Genomic DNA, 19705 nt, shown 5'->3' on the forward strand with positions numbered 1-19705 from the left:
GGAGAATTTTTTTTTTCTTTTTTCTCTAATTTTACGTTTACTCCATCTGTTCTCGCGTTCGCACCGTAATATCCGACAGATAATAGCGGCAGTGCGTATCGAACGCTTCTCTCTTCCCTCGAAGGAATTTTCTGTCTAGACGTTTTGATAACGGCGCCTTTTATGCGAACCGTTCGCGCAGAGAAATTCGAAAAGTCCCCGAGGTACCATACATACGTAACCATTTACAAAACGGAGGGAAATAAGGACGAATTCCGTAACTTGGCCCGTCGTTATACATATATATTTCGTCGGTGTATCGTGGTTGTTAAGAAGTGTTTCGGATTCTTCACTTTCAATTAAGACTTTGGGCAAATACGTTTGATTTCCTATTTTAATTGAAACTATAACGCTACGTCCAAATTCTATTCGGATGAATCGACGAAATGGCTCGTAGAAATCCGTAGAAATACCACGACTCGCTTTAGACTCGTATAAGTAATCGCGTCACTCGTTGTGGGAACAATTATCACCGTGATGAATTGAAGAAAGTCGGTCGGTCGCCAGCTTAACTTTTTCCTCGCCAGCGTTACGCGTTCACTCGTTCAATGGAAGCAAATACTGCCCGTCTCGCGAGCACGGCTTCTCGATGTCGGTGGATGCTGCGAACGTGATTTATTCGACATCGGGTATTTTATATTGCATATTTTTTTATCGCTACGTATCCGGACTTCGTAGCACGTTAGCGATATTGTAGAAAGCTGCAGCTTTCTTACTTCTTATTTACTCTTGTCCTAAGACAGTTACCGTCTAATTGCGCCTATCGATCTTGACCGCTATATAATGTGTCGTGGTCTAAAGCGGGCGGGTGCATTTCGCCGGCTGTGTTCATTCAGTCAGGTTGCGATTCAGTTTACTGTGGTCTTAAACGAGGAACTTGCTTTATAACTTACCGAAGTTACTAAATAGGCATCTCCGTGCCTGCTGCATCAATTCAACTTTGTTTCGAGGTTTTTTTTTTCTTTTTTTTTTTGCCCACGCTCGCGCAGCTTACGTTATCTTGACGAGCGAAACAGACTGGAAACAAATGTCGGTCGTTTGTGAATTTAAATACTTCGGTTGGCTTGTAATTTTAGAATTTAATGACGTACGCGAGGTAACGTTTGCGGAACTGACGTGAAAATATTGAGCTTTTACTTTTAAATAGATAAAAATGATCACAATATTTTGCGGGAAGATAAATATAGGAAAATTATCACTCTAATTGTTACCCAAGTGATATAATTTTTTAAAAGTAATTTAGTAATAATTTAATTTTATATTAAAATTTAAAACTCTAAAAAAAAAAAAAATTAATTAAAGATGCAAAATAAATTAAAGTTTAAATTAAGGTTCATATATTAGAAATGTCCTGAGCAATTCTGAAATTATGAGCGGTCTTTTATAATTTCTCTCATAATCTTTGATCTCCGCGTACATCCATTCCTTTGTTTCCGAAATTACGGTAATACATAAACACGAGGGAAACGGCGAAGCGTATCCGATTTGTCTCCGGCCTGTCTCGTACAGAAGATAACCGAACAAAAGCGATGACGATGAAGTGCTACGACGTCGGGTGTAATATGGAGGTAAACCGAGGTGAATCAGGCAGACGCGGCAATACTCTCGCCTTAAGAGACGCCCGGGGCTGGGCTCCCGGGGCACGGAGATTTATACCGCGCGCGGATTTGTGCCCCCGACGCAGAATTAATCTTTACTTCCTCCCCCCGGTCCCGCACGTTGCCACGCCGTGCGAGAAACCGCTCATTACTGTATCTGGCTTTGTAACTGCCGTCGTGTAGTCGTGTACACGGAAAGACAGATATGGCGTTTGCTGCGGTAAGCGGCGACGGCGGCTGACGTACGTGACACTCCCCTTTTCAGCCACCCAGTACGAAGGGGGTAGTAAAGCGCGTTTCCCCTCGGTTCTCGACGACCAGCGCTCTGCGACACATCTACGCGCGCGCTTCGTGTGTGACTTAACGCACTCCACGCTAAGGTCACGTACGCTACCACCGTCGCCGAAGCAAATTCTATATCTGCCTTTCAGTGTACAACGGATATAACTTCTCGCGCTGTCTGAAATTGTTACGAACTAATCGTGCGGAGCGACTCATAACCGGGTGTCGCGGGTCCAAAAGTCGACGCCATCGATCGCCGTGGTGTCTTTCGCGTACCCAATGACACGTAAGTAATTTAGTTAACAAGCAAACGTGATTGCCTCGGAGAAGATAATCTCCGCGCTGCATAATTGAAATTCTCCACGTTCCCCACCGGTCACAGGGATTGATAAGCCCAACCGTATATCTTTTTCTTCGTTTACGGACGATGCCCGCGATAATAAATATCAAAGCACGCCGAAAACGTTACTTACAAATCCTGCCGAGGAAAGTTACGTTTCTTTACGTGCTAGAACGTATATTAAAAGTGAACTGTTTCGGGGGAGATGCGCTCCTCTATGCGCGTTGCTCTGCATACTTTAACGTGCGGTTCGAGCCTTAATTTTACAAAGTGAAGTGAAGAATCGCAATGTATCAACCAGCTCGTTCTTTTTTCAGGTCACGAACTTCCTGGGAAATTAGTCTACCTCGGCGGACTTGTTGTTGGTAAGTAATTTTTGAAATCCTTCGAGAGACGCGTCTCCAACTAGTACGAAACTTATCCAAAACGAGTCCCGACGGTGTGTAGGAAATATTCCCTTTTTTTTTTCTCTCCCTTCTTTCTCTTGCTTTCTCCCTTTCTGTCGGTCCTTTTGTTTTATGCGACGCTGCACCAACGTGGAAAAGTTTGTCGCACCGGTCGTCGATGCCGGGCGTGTAAAAGAGTTTCGGCTTCTCGCGGGAAATTCGCGGCACTGTCATATTAAGCTTCTCCCATCGTGATAAAAAGTAACGATGCGAAAGCGTCTTACGAAGCCATTAAAATGGTCGCGATTACGCCCGCGTGGCTCGGTTCGCGAGAAATCTTTTTATCATTGTCGAGAAGATGAAAAATTTTCATTCAGAAAAGGTGTGCGTTATCGTGATATTGTAAGTTGGCGAGAAATCGCATAAATCAGACGTTTCTTGGCTCGGTGCCTCTCAAAACGAGGGTGGGAAATCGAATTATACTTTATTGTCGTTGTGCGCGTTTGTCGCCAGCATTGGATTCGCAGGCGTCGTCGATATAGATTTTAAGAGACAACGGCGATCGTGGTCGGGCAAAAAGGACGAGAGGTGGATTCGAAACGTCGAATATTGGCGGCGCCCGACGTCGAGCGAGGGGGGACGGCGAAGGTACGCGGCCGGAATCGTATCCAAAATTCACGTCACGTGCTTCTAACGTAGCTCCCGCAGGAGCCCTTCACCTGAAGAGGTTACTAGCTATTTTTATGTGTACCTATGTAGTTATCGAAAGGGAAAGGGAGACTCGGAGGGACTGTTTTCAGCTGTCGGTCGATCCCAAAGGAATCGGTACAATAAAACACTCGAGTCTTTATTTCGGTTAGATGTACGACAACTCGTTTGCCTTTGTAAAATTTTTACACAAGTTTAACGTTGATTTATAAGAGAAGTTTTCAATATCGCGGGCTGAACTTTTTTTTGTCCAATCTCTCGACTACGCCCTTTCGTCGCCCTCGAGGAACTCGCGGAGATTTTACGGTTGCTGAAAAGTCCAGAGGCGTTAGCCTCCGACTCTCGCGTTTTTTTTTGGCGCTCGGCGGGGATCGTTGCCAACCGTCGTTCGCTGATAATGCACCGTCGAATGCCAGGAACGCGCGTTTCTCCCTCACGTTTGACCTTTCCGAACGTGGCGCGCGACAAGGGAGGAGGATCAGAGAGTTGCCTCAGCGGACTCTCGTCGTCCATGTGCCCGGTAACGGCCTTTATGTAACACTCTGACATTCTCGGTTGGCTGGACGACCTCCATAATGCAGAGCACATAACGCGCCCCCTCGGTTCTTGCGCCACGAGATCGCTTCTTCAATCAGGATCTACGAGGGTGTGACGCGCGATATTCCGAACGGAAGAAACGCCGGCGTTCCGGATACGAAGTTACAATCGAGTTAAGGGTCGATTGTACGAAATGGGGATGGTTAAAGGGACACGCGCATACTTAAAATCATCTCCGACGCTCCGAAAGATTGGATGATACCGCCACCGACGAAACTACATAGGTTCAAATTCGGTTTCCCTTTTATCGCGAGATCAGCCCCTCGAATCTTCACCGTTGATGACCGCCGTCTTATCTGTGTATCTCTATTATTTCCCGCGTGATTCCTACGTAGGGGGTTGACGCGGTTAATCGTGAAAACATTAGAGGATTACCGTGTCGCGGGAGAGAGAGAGAGCCTCGCGTTTAGGAACGAGATGCACTTTGACGACGAGACGTCGCCAAAAGCTCGCGTTAATTAAGGCTTCTCGGTGGACGAGACTGAGCCGGCGACGCGCGTGTAAGTGTGCATTCCCTTGTTGGTAGCGCTCGTCGTGGGAGGCTTTATCCCAAGAAACCAGACTGGACTTTAAGACCTAGCGTTGCTCACGGACAATGGTAATTCAAGTCCGTTCCACGGTACAACCCCGTTTATAGTATTTCCGCGACGCGAACTCCGCCTCTCGATATCGTTCACCTTTCCCTCATTTCTGTCTTCTCTTCTTTTGCTCTATTTCTCTTCATTCTTCTCTAGGCTTTTTGTTTTGCGGCTATAAATACGTCGATCGACCGTAACTACGAATAAATAAATGATTAAAATCGAATTATTAAAAATAAATAAATATATCCCGAGATTTTGGAAAAATGTTAAAGAATTTTAAATATATTAAAAATGTAATATATTATATTTTTCTCACGGAAATTTCACGATGATAATTATGTGGGTTTTAGTAATAGTAATACTTGGCGTGAGGCACTACCGTGCCTCTTGATAGTCTAAATATGATTCCTTTAACTTGCAACGGGCATATGCAAACAATATGGCCAGGAAATAGTGGCTGCTAGAGATACGGGGAATCGGTATATCAATTTAATGAAAATCAGTTCCTCTCGGAGGTCGGAGGACTTTCCTCGCAAGTGTGATTGATGAGGCGTGCTGTCTGCGTACATTCATTGTGAGAGTGTAGATTAGCGTTGCTGTCGACGAAATGTATTACGGCGGTGTGTTTGCGAGAATAATAAATGTAATTTAATGTGGCGCGGAACTAGTACGGCTCTCAGCGGATCGCCGCGTCGCATACATTGTGCATTACGGGCGAATATTTGCACCATATATTCGATAAAGAATTAAATATAGGTCGCAGAGAAATGCCACGGCACGACACGGCCGATAGCGGATACGTCGTTTTATAATTAAAACAGCAATTAGGCATGAATAATATAAAAGAAAGTTTGTTGTTTTTTTTTTTTTTTTTTACTCGAGTTATAAAGTAATTAAAGAAAAAGTTGACAAAACTATTAATTTTTCTTTTTTAATTAAATAATTTTATATATACGAAGTTGCCCTTTTTGTAACCAGCTCTAACTCAATTACTCGTCAGCGAGGAAAGTGACATGTCTCAAAAGACACGGGATCTATCGTAGGAATATGTGCGCGGATCATCGATAAATTTATCGCGCGTGATAAAGATCGCGAGTAAGGTCGAGAATTGGAATTGTTGATCATACCCTGTGCGCCGTGGTAAATCATGACGGCGTTATTTCGGAAGAGCTTGCATTATTCGCAGATGCGATCTCCGGCGTTTGGTCTCCGAATCCCTTATCGAGCCGTGATATCGTCCCTGCGGAACGTGCACTACTACAACAGAAGCAGTGAGGTAGACCTTTTCTTTCCCTGCGCTTGAAATTAAGTCGTCACATCGCGCGACAGCGAAATGACTGACAAATCGGAGAAGTGCATTGTAAAAAAAAATTCGTATTGTGATTAATATTAAAATAAACACCGCGAATTATTCCGCGTGCAATCTTCCTCTATTGTATAGTAATAGCTAATCCCACTTTAGCGATAACTTATCGAGACGCGATGCACGCATTATATCACGGCGATATAATTTCCATGAGTTACGCGCTAATAATATCGCGCCAAGCCTTCTCTTTCCCGACGATCTTTATCGCGAATTCTCGTCGTCGACACTTAGGTCGTGCTATGTGGAAACGCACCCTCAGAATTGCTCTTATCGGCATCTATCCCGTCGTACGTCGTGGCGATGCCCATTCCCCATCCCCCTGCGCTTTATCTCGCGATAGTCTGCGTGAAAACCCTCTTTAGTCCTTGCGTTACACCCCCTCGTCTTGCTAAAGACAATACCGCTAAAAAGGTAACAAACTTTTTAGTAGGTACCTCGAACGAGCGACCGTTAGCGAGCTCTTTACAGTTTCCGTCACACTTTTGTACTCCTACTGCATAAAAACATTGCCTGCACGTGAAATATATGTACAATCTGACTGCGGGAACTCATTTTTAAACCAGTGACATTTTACTGAATTGCATATGAATTGTATAACGTTGCATATTACTTTTGATTGATAATCGTAGGAAAATAATTGGCTGCCGTTGCCGCATAAATATTTCTTTATAAACCGCGAACGATATTTCGTTATGTGCATTTCGAAACGCACGTTATATCGCATTAATTTTTAACTGGAATAAAATTTCAGCTAGCGCAGCGAAGTTTCGCGGAACAAATGAGAGTAACGTTGAAGAGAGATACAGTGTCGCGGAAAGGCAAATCGGGTTAGCGTTTAATAATGAAAAAGTTTTTCGCGGTTTGGTCCGAGCGAAATCAACGCTTCCGATAGCGTCGCGGAATGCTCGACGGTCGCCACCTGATGGCGGAATCGACGGATGGCGTTCTTCCCTTTCGCGCGCCACGTCGGACGAGTTCATTACGGTTGCAATGCGGCTAACAGGATTTCGCTGGTTGTCGTAACGAGCTCTCCCCGAGTCGTAATTCAAAAGTTGATTCGAGTGGCTGCAATTTATTGCTCCGCGCGCTCCGGCCAAGACTTTTTCTTGCGGAAAAGAGACGGGACGCGGGGCGACGGCAAGGAAACCCGTCGCCGCGATAAGGGAAATTGCATTAAACATCGTGGGCACGTGCGGAGAGCGCGAAGAAAGGAAGTCTCCTCAGGGCGTCGTCGATATCGGGGGTTTTCCCCGCCGCGAATTGACGCGTCTCGAGGCTGTTAATGCAGCTGGGCGACTCGACCTCTCAAATCACAGAATCACAGGCGAAATTTTAATGACTCTTGCTTGGAATTAAGGGCCGCGCTCTCGGCTCCTTGCCTCGCTAAATTGTTCGCTAAAAAAGAAAAATAATAATCGGTGAATTTAACGATTCTTCGGCGACAAAACTCAAGTTCTTGTCAACTTTCTTATATTTATATATGATGCAATTTAATTTTAAAATATGATGTAATGTAGGTTGTGTAAAATAGACTATCAAATATGTAGGTTTCCAAGATAAAAATATACTTTAAATATTAATATATTTACTTCGCCGCAGCGACGCCGTAAAATAGGTAAACTAAAATTACTGCAGGCAAATAGATAACGAGAACGATAATATTTGAGGAAGATTGGCGAAAAACGTTGCGTCCAAGATTTTATTTGTATCAACAATTTCGTAGACGACCCGCGAGCGTTATCGCGAAGATAAGAACGGGCGGTCGAAGTGAGAAAAAGAGCAGAGACACACGTCGGGAGGAATCCGATCGATAACGGATTACGAATAGCATTCGCCAGAATCGGAAGTTACGATCGTTGCCGGCGGTTCGGCAATCCTTTCCCGAACTTAGCAATCCGCTTAACTTGGACTGCGCAGATTCGACTGCGAAACTTATCGGATCGAAGCCCGGCGCGGCGCGATACGGGATCGCATCCATATATATAATCTGTACGAATTGTAACACACGACCGATCCCGATTTCCGATACCCGGGCCGCAGTTATATCCGCTAAATGCGGTTTTCATGACTTCGCACCGCGTGCATGTCGCTTTTCTCTCGATATACGTTATCTACACACGTCCTGACACAAAACGTCGTTTTCGTCGGCGTGAAAAATCACAACGGGAAACACGCGATTTATCATCCGTGATCGTAAAAAAATTTATTTTTATTTTTTTTTCGTTTTCTTTTGTCGCTCGCATAAAAAAAGAAATCTCAAATCCGACGTCGCTGCGCTCCGGTTTCTCGCGCCGCAGTTAAATTTATCCGCAAGAATTTCTGCACCGCACGCGTCGTTAGAATTTCATTAGGAACATGTGTACGCTTGGTCGCTCCTCCTCGCCGCCCCGGTTACATCCTTCATTTCCGGTCCTAGGCGCGTTTCCTGAACCCGCGCCGCGCAGATAGCGCGTGCACGCCCGTTCCACATATATTTCCGGCATTCGTTCCCCAGCTTTCCGCTCGGAACACCCGAGGAATCATAGATGCCGTTCCCTATCGTGGTATGCGCGACGTCGCGCGAGCTCGACGAACTTTGGCCGATACGTTATCCGCGAAATGACATCGCGCGCGTTCGAAAACTCGCACGAGAAAAAGAGCCGCACATGGGGCTTGCTCGTGACAATCGTGACATACGGGCAACGCACGTACGTTACGATAAATAAATTTCTCGAAACCGGAACGGGAGGTGAAGGGAAACGATGGGGTTTTCTCGCCGTCGTCGTCTCTTCTTCCGTTCCACGCGACCGGTATCGCTAAAATTTCCGGTCCTTCCGTCCTTCCTTCTTCTCGCAACAAAATAAGGGGAAGTGAGTGCTCAACAATCGCGAATTTTAGAATTTCAGACTAAGGCGGGCAACACGTAGGGTGCCGGGGAGAGGGGGGGGGAGGAGAAGACGAAATGATTCATAGCGCCTAGGGCCGTCTCTCCGGGTGCGAGTTACCTAACTCGAATTTACGGCGAAGGAGGCTCCCGGGTAAATCGAACAAGACAAACAAAATAGCGGGGCCGCCGAAACGCGATAACTCGATCCGCGAAAACTTTTCCGCGGAAACTCCGCCGTGCCCGGGGGAGGAGCACCTCGCGCGGAATACTCGAGTCGGCGAGAGCAGGCGCGGGCACAATCGAGAAACGGCTTTTCGAGGAGCTATTTTTATCGCATCCTCTCTCTCCGTGAGCCCGCCGCTCTCCGGCTGGCATGTGTTATCTCTCCCGCGTGTCCGACACGTTTCGGAGCTCCCGGCACGTCCGTTCCAAGTGCTCGCGCGACGAGCGGCGGATCTTGAAGAGAGTCGGCGAAACGCTTCGAGTAAACTCGCGCCCGCACTTGTTCGAGGGCGTCGCGAAGATAGCGACGCGCGTATCGCACATCCGGATGTCTCAAAATATAATCGGGAGGAGGAAAAGGGAGCTTGCCCCCGATACCTTTGCCGAGTGACGCTTAAAAGATATCTTTCCCATTTGAACGTGAGATTCGCACGAGAATAATAGAGCTGACTGTACTCGCGAAACTTCTCCAATAATTTCATTCGCGCTCTTTCTTGCGACAGAGAAAACTTTTCCAGCGTATGGGCGGCTGGTGGAATCGCTCCGGCCGTTGCGCTTTTAATCTTCTCCACCGTGGTAGATGGACGCTATTGCGTGTACTATCGGCTCACTTCGTTCTCCCTGACATTATGCTAATTAGGTTAAAAGCCTTCAACGAAGGGCGAAAGGGGGAGGAGAGGGAAAGAGCATTATAGTGACACCTCGCGCTCTTTTGTTTAATCGGACCGACAAATAAAGAGCTTGAATATTCATACAGAAGTCACCGTCCGCTCGCATTTTCCAGCGTATTGTCTAAGAAAATTTTTGCGTAACGCATTTTTTTTTTTTTTTTTTTTTGTTGCCGTTTCGAATTTCCGTCGGCGCGCGGTACGTGAACGCAAGTGGAAAGGACCGTTTAACAAATCGGAGCGTTTTAGCAGATTAAAAACGCTCTCGTCCTAATTAAAGTAGGGCCTCGCACGCAGTTCCAATTAGACGTCACGGGAGGAACGCCGTTGCGCGAAATTCAAGAGAACGCTTTGTGCAATGTAAATACCGCGCGTTTCCGTCTAATGCGATTCGCGCTTTTTCACCGGTCGGCGGATTCATTAAGACCGACCCTCGCCAACGTCCAACGAAGTAATTTTGGCCTCTCTGTAGCGTCGTTACTTATTAGCGTCGTAACGTTATTCCAAAGTTTCGCATGCGAATAGTAGGCTTTACGCGAACACCTCTTATCAATACGCAATAAAACGTTATACCTTCAACTCGGTGATTTTCGATCAAAGACCGACGTAGAGCGCGGGCGGAGAAACTTTTAATTTTAGTGATAAACGCGCGAACGATGAAAAGCGCACGAGTTTATCGCGGTCAATTAAATGCATCATGCGCGCGATACCGAATTGCATTTGCGACACCGCGCGGGGCGAGCTCGGTATTGTTCTGAATTGTTACGTGCCGCAGATTTGCGTGCGGTCGAAAGGTGTGTCGGGGCTTGAGCTCGAGTCGAAAAAAAAATGAATTGCTCGCTCGGATCGAAAAACGGTAGAACTTGACGGGTAGCATTTACAATCGTTTGTACAGTTACAAGTTAAAATGATTGACTAACATGTTGCGTAACGATAAATATAAATCTGTTTCTAACTTTTTTTTTTGACAATAACAAAATCGCTCATTTTTTGACAAAATTAGATTCGACTTTTGAACTTGATGAAAGTAAGAATGAAATTGATCGGCGACAAACGCGAGGTCGCCGATAGCCGCCGCTATCAGATGTAATGTATATCCGTACGTATATACTCTAGCGTAACATTTTCGGCAATCCTGGCACGTGCGAGCGAATTCGCGAAGGGGAAGGCACGCGAGAGAGAAAGGAGGCGATAAGCGACCTGTTAATTTCGTCCAGCTTATCCGCGCCACCGAACTCCGCGGCCTGCGACGCGAAAGCGATCGTTGAACGCCACCGGAAACCGGTTTAAGCGCCGCTCGCTCTCGGGGACACACGCACGGGTGTTGGGCATTGCGAAATTTATGCACGCACCGCGCATGTCGGCGCGCACGCATACAAAAGCGGTTGAAATTAATTGCCGTGATTAGACGACGCGCGTACGGAGCGTGGATCGCAATCGGAACGGAAACTGGGAAATGACACAATAGCGCAGGAAGGCGGCACGCATCTCTCAAATCTTCTTTCTGCGGTCATTCGCGTTGTTGTATATGCATATTATACAGATGTACATGTCTCGCGGAAGCTTGCTCGCGAGAGGTCCGCGACACGAGAGTTAAAATGGAAATTATATGTCGTCCGCGTATTATATCGCGGGCTTGTTTAAAAGTTATTCCCGTCTGAATATGCTAGCGCGAGAAGCGCAGAACGGTACTTCAGGTTATGGGAATTAATTAGAACTTGTACGATCTTTGTATGTTTAATTTTATTATAATAATTACACGTATCTGTGATTACAAAAGGAAAAGAAAGAGAAAGGGTTGACGGTATTGCAGTCCAGATCGAACCTTTTTACATGTTACGTTGCGAGATTTATTTTCTGGAAATAAGCCTACTACTGTAATAATTACGCAATAATTCTGTACGTTACGAGGCCATTACTGAAGATAATTATACGATAATTGTGCAATTAAAAAGAAATTATAGCGCGGAGATTCGACGTCGCTGTGCACAGCGGGCTTTAATAATCGCGGTAAATATTTAATATCTTCAATATAGAGGAATCCCTCATATTGGGTCGTAATCCGTACCGCGGTAATACGCGATTTTACCGCTTTGACGATTTCATTCCGCTACTTACACGCTCGAATGTAAAGGCGACCTGTCGTTAAGCATAAAATTCGCGCTAAATAAGGAGCGTTCGCGTTCGCACGAGGTGGCGACAGATAATAGCGAGACAGCGAGCCACGGGAATCCTCAATGAAGGGCACACCGTCGCAAACACTAGAGTTTCCGTTTAGAAGTGGCCTCGCGCACGTTTCACGTACGCTGAGATTTCGACGTTCTCCGGAACTCGAGATGCTGACGCGGTTAAGACGCGGGCGCTTGCAGCGATTCCCTCTGAAGCCGGCGTCTGCGTCTTCGCGCTAATTGGAATGCAATTGCAGCGGAATCGGTCCAGCGGGCACGTCCTCTGACGTGAACAGATTAAATGACGGTCAGCTCTATTTCGCGGGCAAGCACGGGCCATGGACTTTACGCCGGCGGAAAGTTAATCCGCCCCCGGCGGGTGGAGAGAGAGAGAGAAAGAGAGACAGAGAATGAGAGAGATATCGGCGACCCACTTGCCCGAACTCGATTTCGGATTACGTCCTCGAGAGGAGGAGCGCCGCTTCGCTCGATGACGCAACGGGAGATCCGCACTTTGTCAAACCCACGCGCACATTAAAGTCGAGAACGCGTTAATCCTCGTCGCTGGAGAAGAAATCTCGAGGCTACGGGAAATACTTTTTATCGAAATTTGAAGCGGAGACATATTTTACCTTTAAAAGTTCCCGAAGCGTAAATATAACGATTTAAATATACGCTCGGAGGGGCCACCGCGCAATATTCGAAGCACTTTTCGGGAAAGAGGTTTTCCCCCTAAGTTTCTGCCGCACCGTAGGCGTCGCGGAAGGATATTTATTTAAAAGTTAAAATTGCAAACTCAGCTGCGCGCGCGCGCGGGGGCGCGAAATAAATGCGCTGTATTAATCTTCGTGCGCGACAACATTTTTTTTAACTTTCATCCGCGGGATTCTTCTCGTCGCGCGATATGAAATCCGCTCTTACAAAGGAGACGGCTCGCCCATTTTACGACTCGAAACACAAGACCGTAGACGGCGGGGTTGTCTCTCTCTATCTTTTCACGCAGGAAGAAGTTCTTCCTGTGTCTTTAAACGAGACTTCTGGCATGCATGGCTGCGTAGGTACCAGGCCAGCACGCGTGCAACCCGATGCATAATGCATTCGCGTGCAACGAGTGCAACGGAGTAACGCTGTGTGACCGAATTAAAAGAGAGGGATGAATGAGAGACGCCTCGAGCGTTGTTTGTTTATGCCGACCCTCGTGAATTTTAAAGCCTCCGCGTGAAAGTTGAATAATTACTAATTATAAAATAGCCTTTAGTTTTATTATCCCATATTAAAGATCATTCTCACTTTAATTAATCCGCGCACGACGAAAGAAATGACGCATTCCGATTTCCAGTCAATTTTTAACACGATTAACACATTTAAACATATTTAAATAAAACTAACTTTGGATTAAAATCGACGAGGTGTTTCGAGATTAATTGGAAACCGCGAGGAAGATGACGAACCGAATCGAATCAATTTGTTAGGAAAAGGATTCCGGAGTAATCGGAGAGTGCTCAGAGATTTTATTTTATTTTAAATTATTACTCCAAAGTTTTTTTTTTCTTTTTTTTTCTTTTTTCAACGCTGAGCTTTTAAGTACGCCAGATAATTATTCAACGAGTACCGCTTGACCGAGCCCGCTGGTTGTTCCGGCCACGGTCTCTTTCGGATTAGCTCCAAATCCAGCTTAGCGCGCGAGCTTTCTTTGATTACGTCCCACCCCCACGTAATTCCATGGCCTGCTGCTCCTTCGCCCGGCGCGATCCGAAGTCTAGACGAACTTTTGTGTAATAGAAGCCTAGGCTTTCTTCGGTCACCCTCCTTGTACATTCAGACAAACGACGAGATCATTTCGCCTTGAGAAAATCGCACGCCTTTATCTCCGTTTCTGCTGCCATCGCGCGGATGAGAAACGATAGGGGAGAGAGGACGCGTCTCGCAGCCGCTCGCTGTCTAGCCGCTCGACCGAAATTGCACCACTATTTTTGCGACGTAAGCCGTCGTAACTTTCACCGAGACACCCGCGAATTCCTTTTTCCAAAAGGGAAATACAACGATCGATCGGGAATGTACATACATCTTTCATACTATGAACAAAAGAAAAAAAAAAAAAAGAAAAGTCTAAACTTGCGTGTCATGTAAATGTTAACAAGGGGAGATAAAAAACAAATTTGCGAGGACATGTTTTATCTTTAAACGGAAGAAAAAGAAATCTCGATTGCCATGGGAAAATTGCGAGAAAACGAACTCAGCGGGACGATTCTATATACCATTTATTGCCCGCATGATCCCGCGAGACGGGAAAAAAAAAAATAAAATAAGCGTCGCATCTCCGGACTCCTGTTTGCGTCTATGTTTCCCGTAAAATGAATCGTGCTTGCCGTTTATCGATAACGGCGTCTTTCTTTTTTGCATGTAAATGGACCCAGCGAGCATATTCGTTGATTGAATCCAGTCTCCGTGGTCTCTGCCGGGGATAAATTTCGCGTTCACCGAGGTCGGCACTCGGAGAGTTCGCCAGGTGGGGGACAAGGGAACGGAAATCGATCGGTTAAAGGTGCAAGAAAGATAGGGAAAAAGCATAACGTGAGAAAGGAAACATCGGGCACCCGAGAATCCCCCTTCTTCGTCCGCGTGCAACCGTGACGTTTTCAACCCCTTCTGTCTGGCGCACACGCGGGAAGGCGGGATCGAATAAAATTATTAAAATCGTTTTGTTGCCGTTTCAATTTTTTTTTTTTTTTTAATTAAACGAAAAAATATAATAGGCATTTTTATTTAAAAAAAATAATGATAATAATAATGAGCAACGCTTCATTTTACTTGATCATCAATATATCTATTTCTCTCCATGTTTTATCGCCGCAAATCAAGTTTATAATTTTTTTTTTTAATAGACACGGTCACTACATGTGATTGTTTGAACCATATCGTGATCGCAAGAATTGAAGGTGTGAATTTCTTTATATATTTTCCAGCTTGCGTTTCGTAATTTGCCACTAGTGTTACGGTTGAAAAATATTCTTAATTGTTTCTGTTACACCGCCCAGTGGAAAACGAACGGTTTCAATTTCGATACGTGCTTCCGCCTCGAGAAGTTTAATTGACCGAGTGTGGTGAAGCTTTCTCTCTCTCTCTCTTTCTTTCTCTCTGATCGTGTGAAACAGGTTCTTGTTTCTCGTCCACGATTCGCGTATCATTCGGTCATAATGATCACTGGATAGAGGGAAACGAGGGGAAAAGAGGCCGGCAACCGAGGGGGTTGTTAACAGTGGTTCTGGCTGCACCGGGGCGACAATGAGATGCGCCACGCACACGTTGACGGTGTCATCTTTATGGCGTTGTGTGCCTCCGCATCTAATAATAAACGGGTCGGCGGCCATTGTCGGAATATAGGTCGAGCCTTCTGGCATTTACTGAGCCGTTTACGAAACGTCAGTTCGCGTACACGTGTGTGTACGCGAGCGTGCATTTACCTTACCGCGGGTTTTCAAGTCTTCCAACTGCTTACAAGTCGCCGCGGTGGTGAACGCCGTCATTGAATGAATGGACTCGCGACACAGTTATCAACTTCGCGAGACTACGTTTCGTCGTCGGAGAAATAAATCAAGGCGCACCAACAGAAATCACCTCGAAGCGGGTACAAGATATTATATAGCGAGCGATATTTGTGTGAGCAATTTTTTTTTTTTTTTTTTTTAAACAAAAAAATAAAAAGAATTAAGTTCTTTTGTCAAACTCGCGAAACTTAGACTCGGAACGAAGTTTCCGTCGAGCAAAACGAGAGAGGGCCGTTTATCACCATTAATTCCAAGTAGATTCTGCCTTTAGCGGAATTTTAATTTGAGCCGCGGCTACGGGAAGACCGTAACTAAGCAGTTGTCCAATTAAGAAAATAAAGGGAAATATCGGGGGCCGGCCCGATTGCCTCTCGGCCGGGGCGGATAAACGGCAAGTTTATCGCCGCCAGTTCCGGGCACGAGTTAGATTTGTGGTCCATCGTCCCCGCGCCCGTGGGGTCGACGTGCCGAGCGATCCTTTCGTTACATCCACGCGCTCACGTACATGTACGTGTATCGGCCGACGTGACAGTCGGATTTGTGGCTTTCGGCGAAAACCGTTTTCGCGTTTTCTCGCGCAACACATTTTTCCCACATTGCAAACGAGAGAGTGAGGAAGGACAAAGAGAGAAAGGGAGGATCGGCGATAGCGACAGTCAGGAATGGTCGTGTGGCAATTTCGTCGCGCGTAACGCAATTATACGCTAACGGTACCGGGCGTGTAATCGAATCGATTTACGATACGCCGCGAGAACGTACTTATAATTTATTGAAGCGAGAGAAAAAAGAAAGAGAGAGAGAGAGAAGAGTGCGCTTTCTTGCAGAACGCGCATCTGATAACGCAAATGAGTGGCAGCGAGAGCGACTGGACCGTCGACGTTTTATCAGAATTTTGCTCAACGTCGCTTGAAATAAAAAATTTCGCCGAACTCTTTTCCGTCAATAAAAATAAAAAAAAAATAAAAAAAACCTCGTAAAGATCGCGTTGTATCTTGCGGCCAGTTTTCCGTCGACGCGACGATAAAACGCATCCGCCGTAACGCGGCGGCCTAGGTCATCGAACCCTTCCGTGCTAGTGTAATTAATTATCGCGTTAATGGACAGCGCGCTAATCTATCCCGCTAAACGGAGGACCGTCTTGAGTTAATATCGTTTCACCTTCGGGCGGAGTCGCGAACTTGGGATGGTAAGAAACGATTAAAGTCTCGGTAGGACGGCCGCGTCTAGCGATTTTCTACCAGAAGAGACTCCCGTTCTAAAGATGAACGTAGAGCGAGATCAATTAGACGGTTAGTTGGACCGGCTAATTGCGACGAGAGATCGACGAAGGCGGGAGGGGGGAGGGAGATCTTTTAAAGCTCTCCGGGAGGTTACGTCGCGCGCGATAAATCCAAATTGCTCGCGTAAAACGCGAGGCCGCGTATTTATTAAGTACGAAAGTTCACCGAGTTTACCCTCGCCCGTGTCGATCGCGCTGTAAAAGCGATGTTTTACTGCAGCTGCGCAATTTGCGTCCGGATAAATTCGACCTCGCGTGCTTTATCGTCGTACAAATTTAGCTCCTCCGCTCTATTCGGAGGCGATTTCGTCGCGCCTAGTAGAGCCCGCGGCAAGAATGATATTTTACGCTAGTCTTACGTTCTGCGTTCAACGAGCTGGACAGAAAGAGTTTCCTTTTGTTCCAGATAGCATGCAAGGACGCGAAGCTCATTGTTCGGCGGTTACAAGGCGATGAGACGGGCTGAATGGAGTCAGAGGAAGCCTCAGAGCCCCCTGGGGCTCCTGCCGATGTTCCATTGACAGAGCAACACAGCCGGGTCAATCTTGTCGCTGCACTTAAGCCGATCTGAGGCCGCCGCCCACCTCGCCATTTACACTAGATCTGCATTTAGTCGCGGTCCTTCGGAGAGAGAAACGGGGACAGAGGAGAGAGAACAGCTTATCCGCTCAGATATCTGATCGGATACGTCCGGTCGACCTGAAACGTACACGGATTGAAACCGATATAGTGAAACCCATGCCAAAGATCTACTTACGCCAATCGATTTACGCTAGGGAACCCCGATAAGCTTGATCACGCGAGATCGCCTGTGAGGATCGAAGGGAGGGAAACGTAACTAACCTAGAAAAGGAGGTGCCGGGACGTCCGAAATGGCGGCGCCGGTGATCGAGAAGAAGCGTTTCTTCTGCCGAGAATGGGCCTTCACGAAGCTGTCGCATTGCTTGGAGCAGCGGCCGCAATCGAAGACGTGCGGTGCTCTGATCGTGGGTGGTCCAGGAAGCGGGAAGACCGCTCTTTGCGCCGAGCTCGCGTGGCCGTCGAATGGCGCCTCCGCGCGGCATCAGCGGTCCCTGAATCGTCGCCTGCTGGCCCGACACTTTTGCCAGGCTAGGAGCGAGGCTTCGCTGTCACCTGCGCAATTCGTGCGTTCTCTGGTCGCCCAGTTACTTCAGGCGAGCTCGGACGGAGTTCATCATCATCATCATCGAGCGTCCGCGGCCGTCTCGCCGCCGACTGTGGCTGCAGCCGCTACAACGACGCTCACAGCGACAACGACGGTAATTACGACAACGACGACGACGACGACGGCGGCGATATCCGCGACAACGACGTCGCCGACAACGGCGACGACGATCGTCGCGACCGCGCCCTCTCTCACGTCCAGGGAGGCCATCGCAGAGGCCTACGCCGAAAAGCTACGGACCGATCCAGAGATACAGGCCGCGCTGCAGCCCGATGTTCTAGACCGAGACCCGGACGATGCTCTGAAGAAAGCCCTGCTGTTCCCGCTGCTGGAGGTCGAGCCGCCGAAGAACTGTCTCTTTCTACTGGTGGACTCCATCGACGAGGGCCAGACGTTGAATCCGCCGCAGACTGGCACCAAAGACTCTAGGCGAGACAACGACAACGTCAGTCGTACAATAGCTGAATTGTTGGCTAATCATCATCATCTGTTCCCGCAGTGGCTCTTGTTAGTCTGCACCGCTCGGCGGCAAAGCAAGACCATCTCGCGTATGTTCACTGGCTTTCGCAAGATCTCGCTAGACGATCTGAGAAAGTCCCAGGTGGTCAGGGACGTTCAGCAGTATATTCTCGCGCGGCTGGATCAGGAAGATGCGCTCAGGTAACGACAGAATCAATTTTTTATTAATTTATTATTAAAAAAAAAATAAATACATTTTAATAAATATATATATTTTAAACTTTGATACTTAAATGGCAGAGAAAAAAATTCACGTTCGTTTATTACTAATGGAGACGCTTTAAGTTTTATGTTTTATTCAATCACGTTTCACGCTCGCAAATAATATTACATTTCCGTTAATAATAGTTGTATAAACTACTTTCACAGGCAGCACATCTCGCGTGACACCGCCGAGATGCTAAACCAGCTGCACATAAAGAGCAACGGCTGCTTTCTGTACCTGGAGAAAGTTCTTGACGGTGTGGCGGAGAACTTTATTGTTCTGCGCGAGGTGCGGGAGATACCGGGAACGCTGAACGGCCTATACCTCTGGCTCTGCCAGCGACTCTTCAGCAGGAAGCAATTCAGCAAGGTGCAGCCTCTACTCAACGTCATACTCGCCGCTAAATTGCCCATCACTCAGGAGATTCTGTACGAGACCGTAAAGACGGCCTGCGCCGGCATCACCGTGGAGGACTTTAATCGTCGCCTCCATTTGCTGCGCCGGGTGATATCGGTCTCGCGTGCCGGCGCATTGATGCTCTTTCACCACAGCTTTGCCGAGTGGCTCCTGGATGTGAAGCACTGCACCCAGAAATACCTCTGTTCGGCTACCGAGGGTCACGCCATGCTGGCGGCCCACTACACTCTACGCGGTCCCGAGCTCAATCCCGACGAGATCTGCGTGCTGGCTCAACACCTGCAACGTTCGATAACGAGTGTTCCTGTTAACACTACGTTAGACGTCCACACTCTTCAAGTGCTCTGGATGATCAGTAGTAACGCGCCCATCGAAGGCTGTTATCTGGATAGCTCCGAGTGTATTCTTTGGCCAAGGCAGGATGTCAAGCTACTGAGATTGCTGATCGACGCTGGAGCCAAGCCCTCCGAGAAAACGACCGACGACGACGCTAGCAAAGATGCTATTTCTTCTAGTCAGGTAAGATTCTTTTTACCAAAAGGAAGATCTCGTGATTGCGGAGAGCACGCGATGGTTAATAATAATAAAAAAAAAAAAAGTTTGAGGTATTCAGTGCATACGTTTAATGTTTTACTTTAGACAAACAAGACTGAAATGCATATGAATTTATTTCTTACAGGAAATTGTAATAAATTTAATAGTAATATCTAATCTGTAGTTTTGCTAGAAA

The 19705-nt window shown here is 46.9% G+C and overlaps 1 protein-coding gene across 3 annotated transcripts in view; it reads left to right on the forward strand.

Annotated features, from left to right (window-relative positions):
• LOC139104664 (ankyrin repeat domain-containing protein 50-like) overlaps positions 1–19705 on the forward strand; it is a 53236-nt gene that overhangs the window by 26428 nt on the left and 7103 nt on the right. For all 3 annotated transcript variants that reach the window (XM_070660272.1, XM_070660270.1, XM_070660273.1), the window contains exons 2-4: positions 2577–2624; positions 17055–18494; positions 18723–19494. In XM_070660272.1, the coding sequence (XP_070516373.1) occupies positions 17521–18494; positions 18723–19494 (1746 nt within the window). In that variant the 5' untranslated portion in view covers positions 2577–2624; positions 17055–17520. The remainder of the gene's footprint in view (positions 1–2576; positions 2625–17054; positions 18495–18722; positions 19495–19705) is intronic.

The sequence above is a fragment of the Cardiocondyla obscurior genome, linkage group LG08 (genome assembly GCF_019399895.1).
Source record: "Cardiocondyla obscurior isolate alpha-2009 linkage group LG08, Cobs3.1, whole genome shotgun sequence".
NCBI classification, from domain to species: Eukaryota; Metazoa; Arthropoda; class Insecta; order Hymenoptera; family Formicidae; genus Cardiocondyla; species Cardiocondyla obscurior.